Below are 21,303 nucleotides of genomic sequence, written 5' to 3' on the forward strand. Positions count from 1 at the left end.
CTGTCATTTTTTTCTTCATAGGTAAAACAGGCATGTGGGCAGTGGCTGATTAAATCCATTGTATGGAAGCTTATTCAACAGGCTTTCACAGGATTTAAGCGCAAAGAAACGGTTTGTTGTGATGTGTCTGCTCCTGTTTAACCGACAGGTTTTCATGGCTCCCTGGCCACCTATGATGAGTGCACGCAAATTAAGAAAAATACTCTGTTACAGTGGTTGACCTTTCAGTGAGAAATGTGGATGGGGTGTCTAATAAGATGAAAGACAATACATTTACAGAGAGAGAGAGAGAGAGAAAGAGAGAGAGAAAAGGGCATTTCCCCATATATGGCTAGTTCTTGACTGGCAACTGCATCGACAAGCAAAGCGGATTAGAGGATGCCCAAACAGGACAGGAAGAGGGAGATAACACTGAGGAAAGCACAAAAGCTTGGAAATGACTGGGAGTTTATTCACTCCAAACCCATTCAATATGTTGTGGTTAAAGCAGCTATACATATAACATGCCACACTGTACATACACACCCATGAAACATGGAACAATAACTGTGATTGTAATGTAAGGGAGGGGAAGCCCGTGTGAAAAGATGCAGTCTGTTTTCTGAGTATTGAGTTAACCCACAGTTGTTGACCTTGTCCTGCTTCACAGAAAGCGTGAAGAATGAGCACTAAAAACAATGCTTCTGGCAGAGACAGAAAATTTGCCTTCATGTGAGAATCACTTGTGGGTGACGCCACTTTCCACATTGCTGATTCTCACTAAACCAATCAGTGTCTGCTCCCGGAGTTTTACACACCTCTGTCAAAGCAGCTTTTCTCTGCCTCGCAGCACTCACACACATAGGCTACCCAGATTTCTCTACAGTAACTCCTAGTTCTCAAAAAAAAAAAAATGTTGTCTTATGTAGCAATCATGATAAACCTATAATAACAAGCACATGTATGCCTCTAAAAACAAAGTGACATGTTGCTGTTAATGGGCATATCAAGATTAAAACCATGCGTTGTGTAATTTGTATAAAGAATAAACAAAAATTAACAGATAAACAATTCTCCATTGAAAGAATAAATCATGACTTCCTGTGAGTGCATGCATTCTCAAACAACAATCTCAAAATATTTGATTCTACATCCGCAATTATCTGCCCTGATCTGTGGGATGGACTTCAACCTCCATCACACAACAAAGAGGAGGAAGGAGTCTTGTGTCAGCAGCAAGTGAGCGGCCTTCTTTGCCTGTTTGTTTGTCCATTCCATTTATATCCCTCCATCCAGCCGCCCCCCACTTCCCACAGCCTAATAGGTGACTCCATAAGGGAGTATCTGGATTCTCTCTGGCTCATGTCTTCTCTGAAATAAACACATTGTGATGTCTCTATTTTCTCCTTGTCATGGTGACAGAAGACAAAGGGTGAGATGTGCTTACACCATGAGAGAGCACGCATGTATTTGTCCTGACAACACAGAAAAGCAGACATATGAGAAACTTCTTGTGGACTCTGTACACTGTGCTGTGTTTATGTGTGCAGGTCATGTTACCCATACACAAAGTTTACATCAGTCGCATGGGAGTCAGCGAGAAGTTGCAGTTGTGCTGTTCTTGTAGACAGGAAAAGCAGCACACTATGTGCTGTACCTACAGTGTGTGCAAACACTGGTTCAGGCCAGCTACATAAATAGACATGCTAAATTTAAATCTACAAAACTAGATCACATAAGCTTGAATTGCTCTACGTACCTATAAATGTGACAAACTAGAGTTAAGTGGATGTAAAACAGAACAGGGGCACAAAGTACATTATGCAATGTGTTGCATTACATTAGCAACAGCTGATCGTGAACCAGTAAAAATCATGTGTAATCTGTCCATGAGGTAATAGCTGGCCTCACTTTTGATCCAACAAAGACTTTAAAAAGCAGCACAGAGCTGCCACAGTGTGTTCAACTGGTGGAACTGCACCACAGCAAGTTAGAAAGGTAACAAAGGTAGCTCTGTGCCTGTTACTGATTTATTGTTTACTGTTGGTGTGCATCGAGGGAAAACAGGACATCAGCTGCACTCACGCCTCTCCTTGACTATCTAGGAATGCCAGGGGGACAGCAACGCCTCTCCTCTGCACACAGAAACAGCCCTTGTTCACGGAGAGGTAAGCCACCAACTCCGTGCAAAACTCATATTCATGTTTTTTATTATTATAAATCCTAAATTTGTACTTGAGAACAAACCATTTCTCATATAAATCAAATATTTTATAGTAGTAATTTCCCATAAGTCCAAAGGGTTTAAAACTTTTGTTACTTTTAGAAACCGTTTATCATATCAGATATTAAGCAGAACAAAAACTGTAGCTTTTAAGAATATCTGTAGCCATCTTTCATTCATCTAGCAGTTAGTCTGTGAAAGCTGCATCTGCTTGGAACCAGTTATTGTTAGATATAGGATTTTTGAATCAATGGCAATCAAAAAAAAGAAAACTTCATAGTTGACATATCTTGCTATGGAACAACAGACTCCATTCTGTCTTGGAGAAAAAGTATTTTATAAAAGAGGGGGTCTGTAACTGGACTCTCACATGAAGTAACGCGTCAGACTGGAAGAAAAACAAGCCATTTATTAATTTTTTCTGGAAGAGACAAATACACTAGGCCTGTTTAGGCCAGCCAGTGCAGTCAAATTATTGATATTTCATATGCATTGAGATCTTGACCTCTCTCAGTTGGTGTTCAGCACACCTGAACAAATCCCACTCTGGCCAGCGTATCCACACAGAAGGACAAAGTATAATCTGGTCGGGATGTAGCAACATCTTCTAAGCAGGACCGAATACAGTACATGATCTATATTTGTTTTGTTTATTTATTCATTCATGTGGTCCAGGATTGATGTTTTATCAAAAAAATTACAAAATTCCATCCATATTGACAAGACAAACTTGTGAAGAGATTTTTCTATAAACTGACAGGACTGGTGGCATTCAGACACAGTCTGAATAAAACAAAACACAAAGACTGCTGCTCTTGCTCCTTGTCCAAAACAGACCTAGCGGCAAAATCCTATTGGCTCGCCACAACACTGGATGATGGATCATTGGTTGAGCTCCACCAGAATTCAGTCTTTAACAATCCAGTGGTTAAAAAGTGATTGTGAATATGTTTATGCTTGAATGGTGCTCTTAGCACTGAAGGCCATGTAGTAAACCAGGATACCAATGAGGGCAGCCACCACCTCAGTAGATACCCATGGGCCATTCCAAGCACCCTTTAGAGATAAGAAAAAGAAAAGAGATCATCACAGGTTTACAGAGGAAGAGAACAAATGATGACCAACTACACATTCCACTTCCACCTGCTTCTAGGAACACTCTGAGGCTGAAAGCAATGTCGGGGAATGCTCAGATTGGACCTCATATCTTAAAGAACCCAAGAACTAATCTGTCACTTTAAAGTATGATGTTATTCTTAATGCAAACACCCACCCTTGTCTCACTAAGCTACAACTGAATTACTGAGCATTTGCGAGCTTCATAAAATGTGTTTTTCATGAATGGAGGGATTCCAGCTGTGAATCCCCTACCAATAAAATCAAAATGGCAGCTGACATAAGTTATTCGATCCTTGCTTACAGTCTGTGGAACAGCTCTAGGGTTTGTCTCTACAGTCAAATACAATAGAAATCCTGTAGTATTAAGGAAGTGAACCCTACAAAAACGACGCAATAACTGATATTTTTTGTCCTCTTGAAGGAAGCGGAAAACAGCTGTAAACACAGCACTGACATATTACTACCTTACCAATTTTCACATCCAGGAGATACGGAGCAACATTAGCATTTATTGGAAGTTGCGTTTCTAGCTGCCTAGTGAATTCAAGTCCAGCATTCACTCCCTTTTTAGTTCTGTTCTAACTCACTAATTTTGTAAAATCTGTTCAACCAAAACAAAGAACTGAAAGATGCTACAAGGCTTTATATATAGCTGAGAGGAACTGATAATACTCGTCATTTGATTCAATGTTAATATAAAAATATTGATTTTAGCTGCTTTAATCCAATTTACACAATTCTACAAGGCTAATGGGACCATGATAGTGACTGTATTCATGGGTTTAATCTGATGTCTATAGGAGACTCACCCTGTGGTCAATGTTGACAGAGAAGAGAGGCTCAATGGCATTGACATCTTCATTGTTTCTCTGGGCCTGGGACAAAGGAGATTCACACACACACACACACACACACACAGAATTCTAATTAAACAACCTTTCCTTAAAGAGAAAGCACAATGCGAAACAAGCAGAGCTCACTCGTAGCAACTATGCATCAAACACGAACCTTGCGCAGTGAACTGTAGGACTCCTCATCAAAGAATTTGACCTGATATGTTCCAGAGCTGGCCTGTTTGTGAGGAAGACTCCAGGACACCTGAGGAAAGAAATCACATGCCAATCAAAGCGGCTGTGTAGTGTGTTTAAGGGCTGCTGAGGAACGGATTAAGGCTGGGCATTGCTCAAAATGAAGGAGAAAAGCCTGCTGTAATAGTGAGCGGTGAGATGTGATGAATCGTTGAAATAGGGCTAACTGTGCACACTTTTGGGCAGTTTCTCGTCAAAGCCATTCGCAGTGTTGCACTTGTTTGTACAGGCAAAAAGTGACGTGAAAAAGAGACCTTGCGAGAGAAGTTCAAATCCTGCCTACCTTTACACCTCCACGCAAATGGCCATTCACTGTGTGTAGCAGTATGGTCTGGTCAGATTGCCAAATATTGGCAAGTGACAAATATCACATCACGGCTCAGGCATTACAATAAATTTGCTCAATGATAAGCTCTAGGTTTTCAGAGATTGTTCATCTGTGGAGTGACAATAACCCTTGAGGCTATTTTATTAAGTTTTAAGTTAGACAAATGAACCAACTGGTCAAAGACCTCTTATGACTTATAATCACCTAGGAATGACTTAATCTGAGGACAAGCTCCGGGCATTTTTTGTAGTTAAGGGTAAGAGGTCCAGGGTGGTTAGGAATAAGAATAGGAGAACTGAGATTTCCCAACCATTCTGGCTATATGATCCACCTTCTTCAGTGTCACTATCTTGTGTACTAATCATAAACACTACCAAATAAAATACAGTGAGGGAGTAAATGCCTTAAGCAGTACATATAAACATGAAGCCACTACCATACCTGGTACTTGCCAACATCCTGGCCTCTAGTCACAGGGAACTGTCTTCCGTTGACATCAGCATACAGAGTCACACTCTGGTGAGGACAGAAATGATCATCGACGAGTCAATCACCCGATAACATCAATATACTGTAATCATACTGTCTGTTGGAAGTGTTAGAGGTGGACTGTTACCTGTGCTCCGTTGGCACAGGCCAGGCTGAGTTCAACGATGAAGACAGACTCGGAGGAGATGACGGCGTCAGAGGTGGTGTAGGCCGACGGAGTGATCACTGGGTCTGTGCAGCTCTCCCCTGTCACCACAGAGTGCACAGCTGAGGTTAGACAAAATCTTGTAACAACAATGCGTCATCTGCACAGTATTATCAATTCATACATATATCACCAAGACTCATATCCCACCTAATTTAGATGACAAATGGAAGTGATCTGATGAACTAGCTAACAGTTACTAGCTAAGGCTGGTTAAGTTAGCATTAAGAGCTAATTAACGCCTCTCCACCTCGCTGACTTACCCAAGCAGGCCACCAGCAGAGCGAGGAAGACGGCTATCCGAATCATTGTGGTGCCTAAGAGGTTTGTCTGGGAAGTTTTGTGTTGTTGCTGAGGTCTGAGAACTGCACTGCTCCTTTCACACCGACTCAATGGAAGAAGTCCACCTCAGCTCACCGCTGCAACGCCTCTGCGGCTGCGCAGGAATGACGTAGGCTCTTGCGCCGCAAGGCATTTTGGGAACTTACTCTGTCGACACGTCATCTGAATCAGAACAGAAGGTGGCCATTGGGTTTATCAAAATTTCTGATGAATGTCGATGTTTAATAATTTGAACTACTTATATAAACCTATGGTTATAACACACCTGATTTGCCTAAAATATTAAACAATTTTTTGGTCTGAGTGACTAAGTACATTACGAAAGTAACAGTTACTGTAATAAAGAATACTTTATTGGTACTTTTAGCCTACTTTACATGAGAGTTACATCATTGTATGCTACTTTTCTTTTCGAATCCACCGTATTTTAAATACAGTAGCAGTTCAAAGGGCAACAAAACCCTTCACATAGGCCTACTCTGTACTCTACATCCTCCAGGTTCTCATTCCTGTCCAGAAGGTGGACAACAGACCATAGCCTATGTGTTTTCATTCAGTCTCAGTTTATAAGAATGTCTGTTCATATAAGGACAAAAGTCTAATTTGATTTATTAAAGGAATATGTCATGTATGATATTTTATACAAGCTAATTTTTGTCCTCAGTAAGTAATCAATATCTGTTAATTAATTAATATGATTTCTTATGCCCAATTCAATCAATATTACTTCTTAACCTCATTTTATGCAATTATTTTAATTCTTGCTATCACTGTATTTGTTTACCCTCAGAAACTGATGATGTGGTAGCACCCAAATTTGATGCGTTACCACTTTTTTCTGTTAATAATGTTCAAATTTGCATTGTTAACAGGGTGTTTTATGCTGTTTTAAGACATTCACATTTGTTGTCTCTTTATAAATCCATGGTCCAAAATTTTTTATTTGTGCTGCAAGGAGCAAGCCTTCACAAAAGTCTTTAACTGGCCTATGATTGAACCGCACCTGATTTGTGGATCGGATATCCGATTTTCATCGGACGCTGCAGCTGATTAGACTGGTCTGCTACATTTATCTGACAATCATACAATTTACTGCAGATTTCTGATTTTATATTCATTTAAAACATGACACACTGCCCAACAACAGTACATAAAATATTCAACTAGCTAAAACATTAGAATGCTTAGTTTTAATTAAGTAATTAGTAATAATAACCCTATATGATAATATAACAGTGTCTGATGAGTAGTTTACTTTTATACTTTAATTTGAGAACATTTGGCTGATAAAACCACTGTACTACATCCTTGTGTTTTAAAGACGTAAAGATAATTATATTAAAAGCTTATCTATACTACTATAATAATTACTGGCAAATTGCACATGTATTAATGTGAATTTAACAAAGCCTTTAATCTTGTTCAAATCATAACCAGAAAATATCTCAACAATTTTTACCTCAAGCAATCAAAAATGTGGGTCTTCCTTCTGGCATTTTCGTTACAAGACAAAATAGTTGTTGTAGTTCTTACATTCAAATAATTCAGCTTTAATAAATATTTGCACCATTTTATTTATTCATTTTTATCTGGAAGGTTTTCCGTGCCTAAATGTGTAGCTACTGGCTGAGAGACTCTGTTTAAAAAGGAAAATGCGTCCTTAAGAACACAGGAAGCTGTCAAACTGCCTCCCATGTCAATAGACCTTTTTCACAGAAGACATTTTGACATGCCAAAGCAGCAAAAGTTATTACTGACAATAAAAAATAATGGATTCATTCCATTTAGGTGCTCCAGGTTCAAACAAGGCCTGTCACTGTGCATGCTGACTCATTTTGAAGGGTTACTGACACTGAAATGGAAAAGAGCTACCATTAATTAGATATAATTAGTTACAGTTGTGTTTTTCCTGCCATGGAAGTCAAAATTTCAGTTGTAAGAAAGGTCTGTTGCTAAACTGTGTTGATTTCTTAGTCCTATATGCTTTTTATCGTTTTTGTAATGCATAGTATGGTTTGATTTTAATCATTTGGTGACCATAATAAAGCCATTTCTAAAAAGCCTTTGGTTTATTTCACTCTTAATATAAACGGAAATCATAAATATCTTAATAATTCTACTTTAACTTTTAAACCTACTCACAATAACTTATAAGGCTTAAAGTAAAGCAACAGAAAAGCAAATTATGTCCCACATTTCAGTCCTCATATTAAAACAAAATAAAAAAGCAGTTAGAATAGATAAAATATTTATTTGGCATATAGCAGAAATTTACAGACAAATCATGTGTAACCAAGTTACAAATAATGAATATATACAATTTCCTTGCAGCTACAGTATTCACAGTTTTCTTATCAACCATGTGACTCCATTTCATTTTGTTAACAGACTTTTGATGAATAATGATGCATGTACTGACCAAAAATCACTGAGAAGTTTGGCTTAAACTGGAAACAGTTGAATATCAACACAGACACTGATAAAGTCATTATGTGCATAACCAGATTCAGCTGTACACAAACACATCTGTGCATTTCAAGTAATCCACAGTTTCCACATTGCAGTGAAGGTCTGCAGTAACGGCAGGGTTCTGCTAAAACATGAACAAAAGCTTCCGAGTAGAGTGCCACCCTGTGGAAAGCAGCCCGGACCAATCATGGGGACCTCCAGAGAAGTGACTGGGTCAGTGATCTCAGTTCTCTAGAAATAGATGTGCTGAAAGCTACTGTCAGAGCACATCACCCTACACCTCAGTTTTCATTAGTATCATCTCTCTCTTTTTAGGTCATCTGATGCCAGTCCTCTCAGTCCAGTGGATCTGCTGCTTTGAAAAGACCTGCTCCTCTCCCCCTGCGTACATTCTGCCTCCCTTTCCTTTGGGCAACTTGGGCAGAGGGAGAGGAGGCGGTGGAGGAGGGATCCTGCACAGTTTGCCGCATGAGGAGCTCCTTGAAGACCGAGTCCATCTGGCGACAAACCTCCTGCGAGATTCAATAAACAATGGCGATGAGAGAGAGAACAAAGACAAAGCTGTCCCTTCTGCTCGACAGGTTCTGATAATGTTCAACGTACTATTATTAATATCATTTGTAATTTGGTTCCGCTTTCTTTTATAAACGGTTTGTAAGTTATAACCAATCACTTTCTAAATTTGAATAATTAATTTACTAAATGCTCTGTAATTCAGTTTCTTAATTAACTACTTTTGGGTGGCCAGGTTTTGAAAATTCTTTGTCTGGTGTTATCCTCCTCCAGTGTAAAATTTGATTTGTCTTTTTAGCTTTTTCGTTCATCAGGGAAATCTCTCGAAAGGATGGTTCACCCCTTTACCCTGGAAAAGTGCCAAAGAACATCTGGACCAAAATCTTAGCAACATTTAAATTACAACATTTAAAACTGATGACTTACTAGAAAGTGATAGTCATTAATTGTGAAAGCCATTAGTTACAACTTACAAACCCTTAATAAAAAAAGGGTGCCTTGTCACATAGAGGAACCAGTAACTTAAAACAAAATGAGAAACAACACAGACCTTGTCTATGTTAACACCAAGATCCTCAGAAGATGAGTGATGCGATCTGTATGCAAAAAACATGATCAGAAAACACAGAGTAGTTATTCCTCATGAAAACAAATAGTCAGCTGCTGCAGTGGTACTTACATTCTGCACACATTGCTAGGAGAGGGGACCCGCCTTGGTTTGCACTGTGGCCCTACAGGAATCTGCAGCAAAAACTTTCCACCCGAAGAGATGCCTCCCCCTGCTGGTCCAGCTGTCAACCTGCGTTGGTCAATGGAACCGCTGCTATTGGCTCTAGGACGTTCTGCTTTTCTCTGTGTTGCCACTGCACAGGAGCTGGTGCTGTTAAACACTGAGGATCCGGTTTCAAACTCTGCAGCAAATCACATTGATGCATTATTTTATCCTATTCAGAGACACAGTCACAGCCTTAGTGATAACCTAAGATAGGCTACACACATGAACTTACCATCTTTACCAAGGGTGTACTCTGCTTCTACATCCCCTTCTTCAGGGATAGGCTCACTGTGAAGAAAACACCCGCCAGATCATCAAATCATTCCACCATACACTGTATCCATGTTATGTGTATGAACATCTTTTCTCTTACCAGTCATCCTGGTCCAGTGTCATGCATTTCTCATACACCGGTCCTTGTACTGTGCTCTGGCTGGGGAAGATGCTTTCGTGCTGGAGGATGATGTTCTTCACCAGGTCGTTGATCTGAGGCTGCAGCGTGACGACATCGTCATCCTGAGACCCCCTTACTAGGCTGGGGCCAAAACACACAGCCAGGTTGTAAGGCTGCATCATGTTCTCGTCACTGTACTGAGACACACTGGAGGCAGGGAGCAGAGAAACACAACATTATAAAATGACTGAGAAAGGGAGGCAAAAATGAAATGTTGAGGCACATAGAATACATTTCAGATTGTTTTGTATGGTCATCCCCCTCTCTTTAGTTTAGTTTGTTTCAGTTTTTTTGCACTTTACACATAATGTTCTGAGTATAAATCTTTTGTCCTTTGGCCATTTTATTTCTGTCCCCATCTCCATTATCTGCCAAGTCACTATTTAATGTGTCATCATTTTGCTGTATTCATTAACTCATTTGGCAGACGCTTTTATCCAAAGTGACATTTGTGATTCTAAATAAAAAAATAAATAAAAAAAACCAACAAAAAAACAGTTTTTCCCCAAATTTGTCTTTTGTAAAAACATCACGTTAAGTCACCTTCCTGTGTCTGTCTCAAAGGCAATATTAGAAGCTTCCCCTGAAAATGAGCTGAATATCAGCTAACTGGGTCCTTCCTCTTCCTTGAAAAAAACATTTTGGTTTCCTGTGAATGATTGTTTTATGCAATTCTTTTGTAGATCTATATCCTGAAAGGGGGAAGGTGGCAATGACAGTCAAGACTCACTGATGAAGAAATGCAAAGAGGTATCTCATGACAACGATGACGGGCTCAGGGTAGGAAGAGATGACCATTTTGAGCTGAGCGGCTTTCTCCGCCTCGTTCTTTATTTCTGAGAAAAAGTGATAAAAGAAAGATAAATTGTCCACTCATTTGACATTTCAACAAATGACCACCCTCTTACCACACACACACACACACACACACGTACGGTTATGCTCCAGGAGTTGACTGGTGCTGTTGATGGGGAAGAGGGGATTCTCCAGACTTCTGAAGTAGAGCTTCAGCACTCCAGCAACAGAGTCCAGGTCGTATCTCCGCTCAGCCAGTGGGTCCTCTCCTGCAGGGGAAGCCCACAGCACACTGCCCAACATTATTAATGCTACACACTCAGGGGAACTCCTCTGGAAGGATAAATATGGGTCATGCCAACACACATGCACACATAAACAAAAACACACAGGCCTACCTCGTTCAAACGCATCCCTCAGGTTGTTGACCTCCATCTGAGACCCCGGCACTCTAAATATCCCTTCATGGTGGAGACCTGATGTACAGACAGATTATCATAATTCCTCAGTGGTTAAGACTAGTGGAGACCTTTTAGATCCAAAGCAAAACTACATTTAAAGCCATTATGTGTAGAATGTTTAGGCCATTAAAGCATCTTCAAAATTATACTTCTAGCAGACGTTGTGACTGTAAATATTGGCGCAGTCTGTTTGTTGCTATCAGCCACATTCATGACAGTGTTGCCCCATCAGGTCAGTGGCAGGAGAGGAGGACACTGAAGTCTGCCACAGTGACTTTTTAATAATCACCACAGGGGGACTTAAAGTCTTACTGTCTTTTTGAAAAGAAATGTTAAAAATATCTTTTGCATTAGAGCAAATGTGCAGCTGCTGTTTTACTGTTCCTTCAGTTGAAGACTCACCATTGAGGTTGATAAAGCAAATGCAGCTTTGCACAACAATTGGAATCTGTTGCCCCGATGCCTGAGTGAAACAAATTTAGTGATCAGTTTCTGAAACAGAAAGTCATACATATAAATACATTACTGCTAACTGATGTACTGGAAACAGACTAAATATATCATAAGAGAGAAATGCTGAAAGAGGAAACAGTGAAGTGGTATAATCATGATGGTAACTACCTGTATGAAGGACAGCATGTCTCCATTGAAAAGTTTGTGGTTGTGCATAAAATTGGCACTTGAGGGATTCTTCTTGATACGCATATACTTTCCATTGTATCTGCCGAGCCAGATTGAGTCATATTGTGAAGACACAGTCAACTCCATGTTGTTACAATCAAAGAATAAGTATTCAACAATTAAACCAAGAGCTTAATGACTCCAGAAGAGAGAGCATTTATATCCGTACCTAGGCTGATCTCCATTTGATGCTTCAGCTCGATGGAAGAAAAGCACAAGAAAAAGATATAGCTTAAATGAGAACCAGCCAGATAAATACATCAGAATAAATGAACATTTTATACATTACTTGCAGGTTTAAAAAAAAAAGAAAAAGAAATTTTAAAAAAGGAACATTTACTGGAAACCAACAATGCACCGACTGGTTAAATTACACTGTGGCTCAGCAGTTTGGCTGATGGTATTGTTCTGTGAATAATGCAGAAGTGATACCTTTTTCCATAGCCACTTTAAGTAGGTCATGTTTGGCTTGCAGTTTAGATACAAGGGAGCTCCCTACAAGGTATTCTTTCACTCTCTGTAAAACAATTCACATGTGATTTGAGGTCATTATCATGCTCTCACCGCTGTGGTTTTTTTCATCCACACCGTTTACCAAAACATAAATAAAATCTGTGCATCTGTGCTGACATTAGAAACAAACTCACAGTAAAGTAGAGGTTTTCTATTTCCTGCACGTTGGACCTGCGGCGGGCCACACTGGGCTTGACTGCCAGGTTCTCAGTGCTGCCGTCCTGAGACAAACTGTTGCCGGGTTCCAGGTCATCATCACCGATACTCTCCAGCAGGGAAGACTGGGATGCTGACATGCTCTTACTAGCCTGTGTGACAGTGGCAGAGATGACAATGGAATAGTACACTTTGGCAAAACTGCATTTAATTACGGTCATTTCAATGACCGTAATTAAGATGATGAAACAGATTAAGTTGACGGCTGTGCGTGTGTGTGAGACAATGCCTCGACACTGGTACAAATGAATATTATGGTGACAAGTCTGAGGTGAACTGACAATGTAATTGCAACTATATTGCATTCAAGTGCCTGGTGAAAACACCAGAACAACAGAGCAAATAAGGAGGTAAATGTGATGATCAATCTTGACTTGTTGAGTAAAAATAAAATCTTTAATAAGTCACATTCTTGCTATTAACTGGCCTGAATGGACACTGGCCAAAGTTTAAGTCATTTTAATATTTTTGTTGTTTCCCTCCTCCTCACATGTTTTACAAGCTTGCCTTCACTAACTTGCTTGAGCTCCGTTTCCTGAGTTTGACACTTTCCCCATACTTCAGTATAATAATAATAATATGGTTAAGTAAGCAGGAAACAGCTTTTATTTACAGCCTTGAATGAACTGTGCCCCTGAGCTGTGGTGAGGTGATAGTTAGGTGTCATGTGTGTTGTACTGTACCTCCTCCATTTCCTGGGAGACAGCTTTCAGTCGGGTTTGTATCTGTTTGAATCTGGTGTCCAGATCACATCTTACTTCACACTCTGCACTGACCTCGGAGACCTGACAGACATGAGAGAGTCTATAGTTGAAGCTGAATAATCCACTGAATGAACACACACACACATCCACACACACACACACACACACACACACCCACACACACCCACCCACCTGGTCTCCATCGTGGGGCTGATAGGGGAAGTGAAGGGGCATACAGAAGGTGTTATAGTGATCCTTCAGGAGGGTGTCTCTGTCCTGGCTCTGGTCCAGTCCAGACACGGTGCCTTGAAGCTGCTGCAGCCCTGTGCTCAGGTTCTGCTGGGTCTGCCACCGAGTGGACAGGTAGGCCTGCATCACCCGGCCCAAAGAGAGGTGGTACCCTACATCTGCACACTGAGGGAGACAATATCACCTGTATATAATTTGTGTACTCTTAGATCAAGGTGACTTCCTTAAACATTATGATAACTCTGACAAAATAGCTCTAATGTTTTGATGTTTTAAAAGATTAATGACTGACCCAATGGGTCATGGTAGTAGGAAGGTATTAGTAGGCCAGAACTAAAATAAATAAAAAATAAAAAAAACTGATGAATCTCATTCCCGATTGGTCCACGTGGTCTGAATGGCCCCAGAAGTTGCCTTGTGTAATACAAAGTGTTTGTATATGTTGAAAGGAAATGACAGCACACACAGTGTGAGCTGATGCACTCACATCTATGAGAGTAGAGATGTCTTGGAGGTAGTACTTCTCCATGGAGGCATTGGCTGCAGCCAAGTTTAGGAGGTAATCGTTTCGGGCTTTGCTGCACTTCAGGTAGATGTCTTGGACTTTACTTTGTCTCTATGGCACATGATCAATTATCAGTAAGAGGTGAAATAGACATATATAGACATGTATGTTCACAATACTACATAAAAGATGATTTACTTTTTCTATCAACCTCTCCAGTTTTTTAGCAGCACTCTGCTTCTGCTTTTCCTCCTGTTTCTCTGCCTCCTTCAGCTTCCCCTCTGCACTCACGTAGTCTGAGTGGTACTGGTAGTATGTCCGCCATGCCTGCGCACAAAAAGATAAAGCAATGTTTTCCTTTTGTTTGTTTTTGGAAACGGAAAATGTTTTTTGGGTTGTTGGTTTCTCACTTACGGTCTGCAGCTCTGTGGTAACCTTGAGTAGTCCATCTTGTAGCTGAATACAGATGTCTTTACTCTGGAAACACAGCGCAGAGACAAAATACCACAAAGTGAAATGGCATAATACGGAAGGAACACAGTGAGCCACAACATTTTTTTTATGTCAAGAGTTACAGAGAAATACAGGGGTGAAGATCAGAAAAGGAAAGTAGCAGCAATGCGATAGTCGGGTAAATTGCACTATACAGGTGCAGACTTGTCCCTAAGGCGTACTAAAAGACTATGCTTGTGTTTGGTGGATGCCAATGCTCTGCAGTACCTTCTTGGCAAGGCGTTGTGTGTACTCCAGGCAGTGTGTGAGGGGCTGGATGAGGACGTTGTTGCAGCCCTCACTAAATCTATTGTGGTCCCTACTTTCTTCACGGGTCTGGGACAGCAGAGCTAACCAGACCTGGGCCACAGAGTGACTACTGGGCTCCTTCCTGAGTATATGGAAAGAAGGGAAGGAACAAAAAATGTGTAAGATACAGTCAGGTGTGCCTCACAACAGCGTCCTCAAATGAACTGCGAGTTAGTACATAATGTGCACTGTCAAAGGCAGGACCGGCTTTACCTCTTGATCCTGGAAGAGAACCTTTCAGCGAGTTTGTCAAGGGAGCGGGAGTACTCGCTTTCAATCTCACCCCGTCGTCGCAGGTAGTCTGTCAGGTCCTGCAACTGCTGGCTCTTCTGCTCAAGTTGCAGGTCCAACACCTTCAGCTGGTCTACAAGCTGGCAACGCACCTCTGAAGGGGAGAAAAAAATAACAGACAAGGCAAAGAGAAAGAAACACAAGAGATGTGACTTATTCTGAAAGTCTTGTGGTGGGTGAGTAACGGATTTCACGTCCCCCCTCACAAAACACATGTTGATCACTGTCAAGATGGGGTATGATAAAGAGTGAACGGTTGTTAGAACCTGGTAGATGAAAGTAATAATTTTACCTTTGATTTGGGTGTCATAGTCCACCATAGCAATCTTCTCCTTCCGGAGTTTTACATGGGAAGTCATTGTTGCTCCAACTGGGTGGAATTCTGGATAAAACAAGTGAATGTTTTATTATCTCACCATGTAGTATGAAAAGGCCTACAGCCTGCTGCATCCTGCAAACATTTACACAAACATTTTTAGTGCTGAAAACACCCCCTCTGCATACCACACTAACTTCCTCTTGCCATAGAAAGAGTGAAAAGAGCATGTTCAGCTTACTGTAACACATCTCTTGAAACTGGTCACCCTGTGCTGAGCAGCAGGCAACTAGAAAACCAGTTGGCATGTGCTGCCTGCTGCACCGGCCACACTGCAGAATTGCATTAGGTGCAAATATATCTCTATCAACATCTTTGCTGCCCTAAAAATAGGGTGAAGCACAAGGCTTCCAACCCTGTGAGGATGTTTGCTCCAAAGACTACAGGTGGTATGTCAATGACACTCATGTTCACTGCACTTGTAGTAAATTCTTTATCAAGAATAAAACAGCAAATCCAGCTGCTTTTTGCTTCATATTTCCAGATATCTCATTAACTTGATGACTGAGAATCTTTATAAAAAGTATATTCCAGTTTAGACTAAGAACTGTATCTGACTGCAACTAGGCTTCATATAGGAGAAACATCAAAATAAGCAGTCGTCACAATCTGAGAAACCCATATTTATTAAGTTGTGCGACAGAAACTAACACGGCTATAAATATCTCGGCCTGTTCTCAGCGGACTATAGATGCAGTGGTGCAGAAGAGTGTATGAATGGAGAATCTCAATGCATGACATTAATTTGAACACGTGGTAATCTGACGGGCCTGTGAGGAATCAAAAATAAACTATTTAGCCACAGATTTTTTGCAAGATCTCACTTATCAGGCTGACATTTAGTGCTTATCAGAAAGGGGAAGAGTAGCATGTTTTCTTGCTGGATTATGACCATTTGTACACAACCGCCACACACATTCTCCCTTTCCCCCCTTGACTTCCCCTTTCTACAAAAGTCAAACATCACTCATCAGCACTCTCTATAGCATTTACCAACTGGCCTACTAAAAATGAGCCTGCTGCACTACAGCAGACCCAAACCCTGCTGTAGAGTGTTTTTCCAGCCTGTGTCACCCTTTTCCATTAGCCCTTTCATTCTTTCTCTATGTGATCAGCAGTGAATCACCCCCTCCTGTCGTCACAATATGCGGTAATATTTTATTAAAGCTAGTCTTAACCTTAATGCAATGGGGTTTTCAGTCGCTATTATGGTGATTCTGTGAGTCTCAATTTAGGTTTTCACAAGTACAGACACGTAGTGAGCTTATGAAACGTTAATGGCCTGAGGGCTACGTCTGTAGCCAACAATAACATAGCCTAACTGAAATAATCTAGCAGAGCAATCCTCTATAACAGCACTTACTTTGCAGTACAAGGATGTGTTTATTAGACCTAAACTGGCAAAATATTCTGTTTTGGGGAGATATGTCAGTAAATAAAAATCAATAAAAGTTTAATGCATCCCCCTCCCAAAAAAATAAAACAGTCCTACCTGATGATGAGCAGCCTTGACTAGTCTCTTCTCCAGACTGAGGCAACTAAAAAATGCCAGTTAATAGTGCAGTAAGCCCTCAACTGTTTCACCTCCCCCTCACATTGGACACGGATAGATGTGGGTGGAGTGGAACTCATCTGACTCTCTTTCTCTCACACACACACACACACTGCTCTTCTGCACTCTCTCTCTCACCCGTCATCTCACTGACACATTCAGTTTGAGGCGTCAGTGTGGGATTGTGCAAGTGAAATGAGTGAAAACCTTTTCGAGTCCCTCTTTCATGCTTGCCTCTTGAACTCCACACAAGGCTTTCAGTCTAATCAAACACCAGCTGTTTTCACTGATTAGTCCCTCTGCACTGGTTATTGACAGGCTACTAAGTGAAATCAGCTGCTATAGTGAAAAACATAAAAAATAAACATTAAAAAACAACCCTGAATACTCTGGGGTATTCTTGGCACAAGTCTGTACTCCACAATCAGCTTCCATTCTGTATGACCACCAAGAAAATGGTATTTGATTTCAGTGAAAGTCCCCAGTGACTTTCACTACATGTACTCCTGTAAAACTTTTGCTCCTATTAAATCGTAACTCACATAACGGATGTCTGTAAATAACTTGTTTTGAACGGCTGCAGTGTTATGGTTTTCTCTCACCTCTAACTAGAAGTGTAAAATGGTACGAAGGTGTGAAACTGAGCTATTTTACAATTTGTCACAAACAGCAAAACGTTCTGAGAGACCAGTGTGCATAGTGTTTGTCGTTATCTGTCACATACTTCTCTGTCACTCCTGTTTCCTTCCTCTATCACAGTAGAATGATGATGCTTTATCAGCACAAAAAAACAGTCTTAACTGACATTTTTTGGCTAGCCTGACAAAAGATGCCGTTTGATAGATGGTCAGATGTAAACAAGGAGGGTTTAAGGTCACACATTCATTGTAGTCTTTCCTCGACTCGACTTTTTGAGTATAATGCTTTTCAATTATCTTAAATTTCCTAAATGTAGCATTATTATGTCATACGTTTTTATTTGTAAAAAAAAAATGCAACAACCCTAGTGAAAACTGGAACAGTCTGTTGTATTCAGCTGGTTCATTTGTGTCCAAGGGTCAGATTTGTTGCGGTGTAACAGTGTGCAATGTTGACTGCCTCAGTGATTTTTTTTATGCCGCCACTAGGGGTCACCAAAGTAGGAAATCCTACACAAACTGTAGGGTCTTTCCACCATCAATAGGAACCTTGATTATGGAACTGGTGTACCTCATATGATTGTGTCCAAGGGAAGTAACATCTGTGACTGTCTGTGTAGATGGTATTATTATACAGGCTTCACAATGAGTTTACAATTAAGCACTGCATTAACTAAATAAATATACACATTTAACTTACTACATAGTGGCCATGGAGAACTGTAATGTAGTCTACACTCAGAAATAGACTAATAAGCTGCTTTTGATCACCTAATGAAATAAGTGCAATACCAGAGGTATTATTTGAAAGATTTATTTGCAGTAATTCTGTTAAATAATTAAGAGACCAGACTGAAACAACTTGAAAAGCAGGGGCTGCTTTCAATTCTGTAAATCTCACAGAACTTTGGGCCACGTTTGGTAATGACAACAGCAATCCAATGAAAACAAGGAGACCAGTTATTCATTTTAGGTTCATTTAGATCACCCCGATCCATGTCATTATCCAACACTTTTTGTTCATTGTTGCAGTGAAAAGCAAGATTTAAGATTTGAAATGAGGGAACGGCTTTCACGCACAGACAGTCACAGTTTGTAAAGCCAGAGATATTGTCAAATATTGATAAAAATAGGAAGGGAGGGATGAATTTAAAAATGTCTACGACTGCAGTGTCATTGTGAATCAGAAGAAGAATCTTTAACGTCTGTGCTTTCTGTTGCCTCGCTGACTTCACTCAGCTCTTTGCTCTCTCCTCCGCTGTCTCTCTCGCTCTCTCTCTCCTGGTCGCCAGACCCTGACGGGCTCTGGCCAGACGGGGCCTCCTGACCCGAAACTCGCACCCCGGGCTTCCTCAGCTGTGGGACCCACACACAGAAACACCACACATTCGCAATCAGAATCTGCTCATCAGAGTTCAGTGTGTTACATGTCCCCTGGGGTGACATGGAGCTTGTGAAAAATCATGTAAATCTAGCGCCAACAGCGTAGAGAATTAAGTCACCTCATCGGCCATGTGGGCCAGGTCTCTCTTCATGGCATAGGCATCCTCCCCATCTGCATAGTATTTAGGCTCTACCTCACTAATCCTGTGGAGGAACAACAATATAACAATATAATCAGTTACATTCAGCTGCCATTGAGGACATATACATTGTATCTTTACAATGGGAATTTGTGGGTTTTAGCTACCTTGGAGGAGTTTTATCTGACATTTATTCAAATTTGACAAAGTTTTGACCAAATAAATAAATTTATTAACGATTCCCCACCAATGGATTTTTGAGGCCAATACTGGAAAATATCCGCTAACAATAACTGCCAACCCAACAAATCTGAGTCTCTAATGGTATTTAACTGCAACTGCAAGATGAACATGTAGCTCAAAGACAATATTTTCATGTCTTTCACCCAGATGGTCAGAGGATTTAGCATTCCACTATCTGACTTTTTCCCCCAGGTACAGTACCTCCAAATCAAGAACTTAAAAAACAAAACAGTCACTATATTCCCTTCTTGAACTCTCAAACTTATGGAAGCGAGGAATGTATTCATAAAGGTCCTACTGAGCAGCACAGCTTTATCTCTCAGATTTACGATATTTTACTGTTAGTGCCTCAACCTCTTTGGACTGTCTCAAATCATGTACTGTATGATGTATAATACGTAAATGTTTCAAAAAAAATCTGTAAAAACATTTGAATAATACAATATCAGCCCAGCCCAATTCTAGCTCTACTCATGACCTCAGCATTTGGGTTACAACCAAGCTAACTGTGTAAGAATACCCAAGAATCACATGCATTACAATAAAAACACTGAAGTGATGTTGCCAAAAAAATTAACTTACTGGAATTTGAGCGTGTTGGAATACAGGTGCAGGGCTGCTCGGTTGCTGCAGTGGGGGGAAAAAGACTGGTAAGTCCCTTACAAACAGGAGTGCTGAGACACATAGGACCAAACAGGGAACAGTACAAACCAAGTTCACTGCGCGCAAACACACAGTGCACAGTACCTTTTGCGAACATGAAGTGAGACATATTTAGCATTGAAGTTTTCTATCATGGCCCGGCTGGCCTGGTCCATCAGCTTCTGGGCCAGGCCAAGACGTCTGTGGGAGCGCTTCACCGCCTGGAACACAGAGACAAGGGTTTTTATTGCCACAGAGAAGTCAGCCATGAATATCAGTAATAAAACACAAAATATAAATAATGGAGGAGATTGTATGACATGTCTAACGATCTGACTCACCAGGGATGTGATGTGTCCATGGGGTACATCATCTGGGTCCTCCTCCCTAATAAGGTCCCACAATAGGTTAGGTTTAGTTACGTTCAATTGATGTTAGGTAAAACAAAACGTAATCACAGATACTCACATCTTTGCCAGCACATATCCCACAATCTTGCCATTTTCGTCCTCAGCAATGTATGAGAGCTGAAAAAGATGAAAACAGGCGACGAGCATCAAACAAACGTTTGCACTGGAAGGATCCAGATGATCAGGAGCAGTGGAGTTAGCAGTACCAGGAGAGTAGGAAACTGTGAATCACCTGAGGCCAGGACAATCCGTGATAGAAATAGTATTTCATCTGATAATTTTCAGGAAGGCACAGCAGGTTACAGTGCTGCATGTTCATAAGGTCCTCCGGCTGAAAGAAAGAAACCTGAGCGTCAGAAAGGTGCATTACACGATGCTAACCCTTTAATCGGAAATTTTTGGTCAGCTAACGAGTAACATTGTAACTAACGTTAGCTTAGCTACCAGTTAGTAGAAACAGCGTGGCTGTCGACAGGACTTCAGCGCACTTACCCTTGCGTTTCGTATGTTCATTTTGCTGGTTTGGCTTGTTATCCGGACTTTGGAGACAGAACTCAAATACACTACGCTGATCAATCAATTCATAATAATTACACTATAAGGTTTAAACAGGTTGTCTCGCTAGCTAGCTAAGTCGACTTGCTAGCAAGGAAGGGAGGGGAGGAAGGAGCGTGCCACAATAACGACAAGCATTTCCGGTCACTGTGTGCGCTGAGCC

At 40.8% G+C, this 21,303-nt stretch overlaps 3 protein-coding genes across 4 annotated transcripts; all 3 read right to left on the reverse strand.

The window, feature by feature from the left end:
- Positions 1-2,591: 2,591 nt before the first annotated feature.
- ssr4 (signal sequence receptor, delta) lies at positions 2,592-5,860 on the reverse strand. Its single transcript, XM_038723435.1, has 6 exons — positions 5,696-5,860; positions 5,355-5,473; positions 5,180-5,254; positions 4,331-4,420; positions 4,132-4,197; positions 2,592-3,259 (listed from the first exon to the last, which is right to left on the reverse strand). The coding sequence occupies exons 1-6, from the start codon at positions 5,739-5,741 to the stop codon at positions 3,155-3,157; spliced, it is 501 nt and encodes a 166-aa protein (XP_038579363.1). The 5' UTR covers positions 5,742-5,860; the 3' UTR covers positions 2,592-3,154.
- A 2,145-nt stretch (positions 5,861-8,005) lies between these two features.
- LOC119905499 (rho GTPase-activating protein 4-like) lies at positions 8,006-18,415 on the reverse strand. The gene is made up of 22 exons (XM_038722599.1): positions 17,070-18,415; positions 15,494-15,583; positions 15,124-15,295; positions 14,830-14,992; positions 14,524-14,586; positions 14,308-14,436; positions 14,092-14,220; positions 13,548-13,769; positions 13,335-13,436; positions 12,570-12,743; positions 12,355-12,439; positions 12,092-12,119; positions 11,863-11,962; positions 11,644-11,704; positions 11,179-11,256; positions 10,921-11,049; positions 10,716-10,821; positions 9,905-10,132; positions 9,764-9,819; positions 9,436-9,667; positions 9,307-9,352; positions 8,006-8,755 (listed from the first exon to the last, which is right to left on the reverse strand). The coding sequence occupies exons 2-22, from the start codon at positions 15,558-15,560 to the stop codon at positions 8,579-8,581; spliced, it is 2,547 nt and encodes an 848-aa protein (XP_038578527.1). The 5' UTR covers positions 15,561-15,583; positions 17,070-18,415; the 3' UTR covers positions 8,006-8,578.
- Positions 18,416-18,565: 150 nt separating this feature from the next.
- Positions 18,566-21,269, reverse strand: naa10 (N-alpha-acetyltransferase 10, NatA catalytic subuni). 2 transcript variants are annotated; one of them, XM_038722600.1, is made up of 8 exons: positions 21,078-21,269; positions 20,818-20,916; positions 20,644-20,702; positions 20,517-20,562; positions 20,281-20,396; positions 20,116-20,160; positions 19,270-19,354; positions 18,566-19,132 (listed from the first exon to the last, which is right to left on the reverse strand). In XM_038722600.1, the coding sequence occupies exons 1-8, from the start codon at positions 21,096-21,098 to the stop codon at positions 18,941-18,943; spliced, it is 663 nt and encodes a 220-aa protein (XP_038578528.1). In that variant the 5' UTR covers positions 21,099-21,269; the 3' UTR covers positions 18,566-18,940. The 2 variants fall into 2 exon arrangements, with proteins under 2 accessions (XP_038578528.1, XP_038578530.1); XM_038722602.1 differs by having other exon boundaries at positions 18,566-19,123; positions 21,078-21,268.
- Positions 21,270-21,303: the final 34 nt, after the last annotated feature.

This window comes from Micropterus salmoides, unplaced genomic scaffold (genome assembly GCF_014851395.1).
Source record: "Micropterus salmoides isolate LMB-PRFRI ecotype aquatic unplaced genomic scaffold, ASM1485139v1 Ms_hic_scaffold_16, whole genome shotgun sequence".
NCBI lineage: Eukaryota > Metazoa > Chordata > Actinopteri > Centrarchiformes > Centrarchidae > Micropterus > Micropterus salmoides.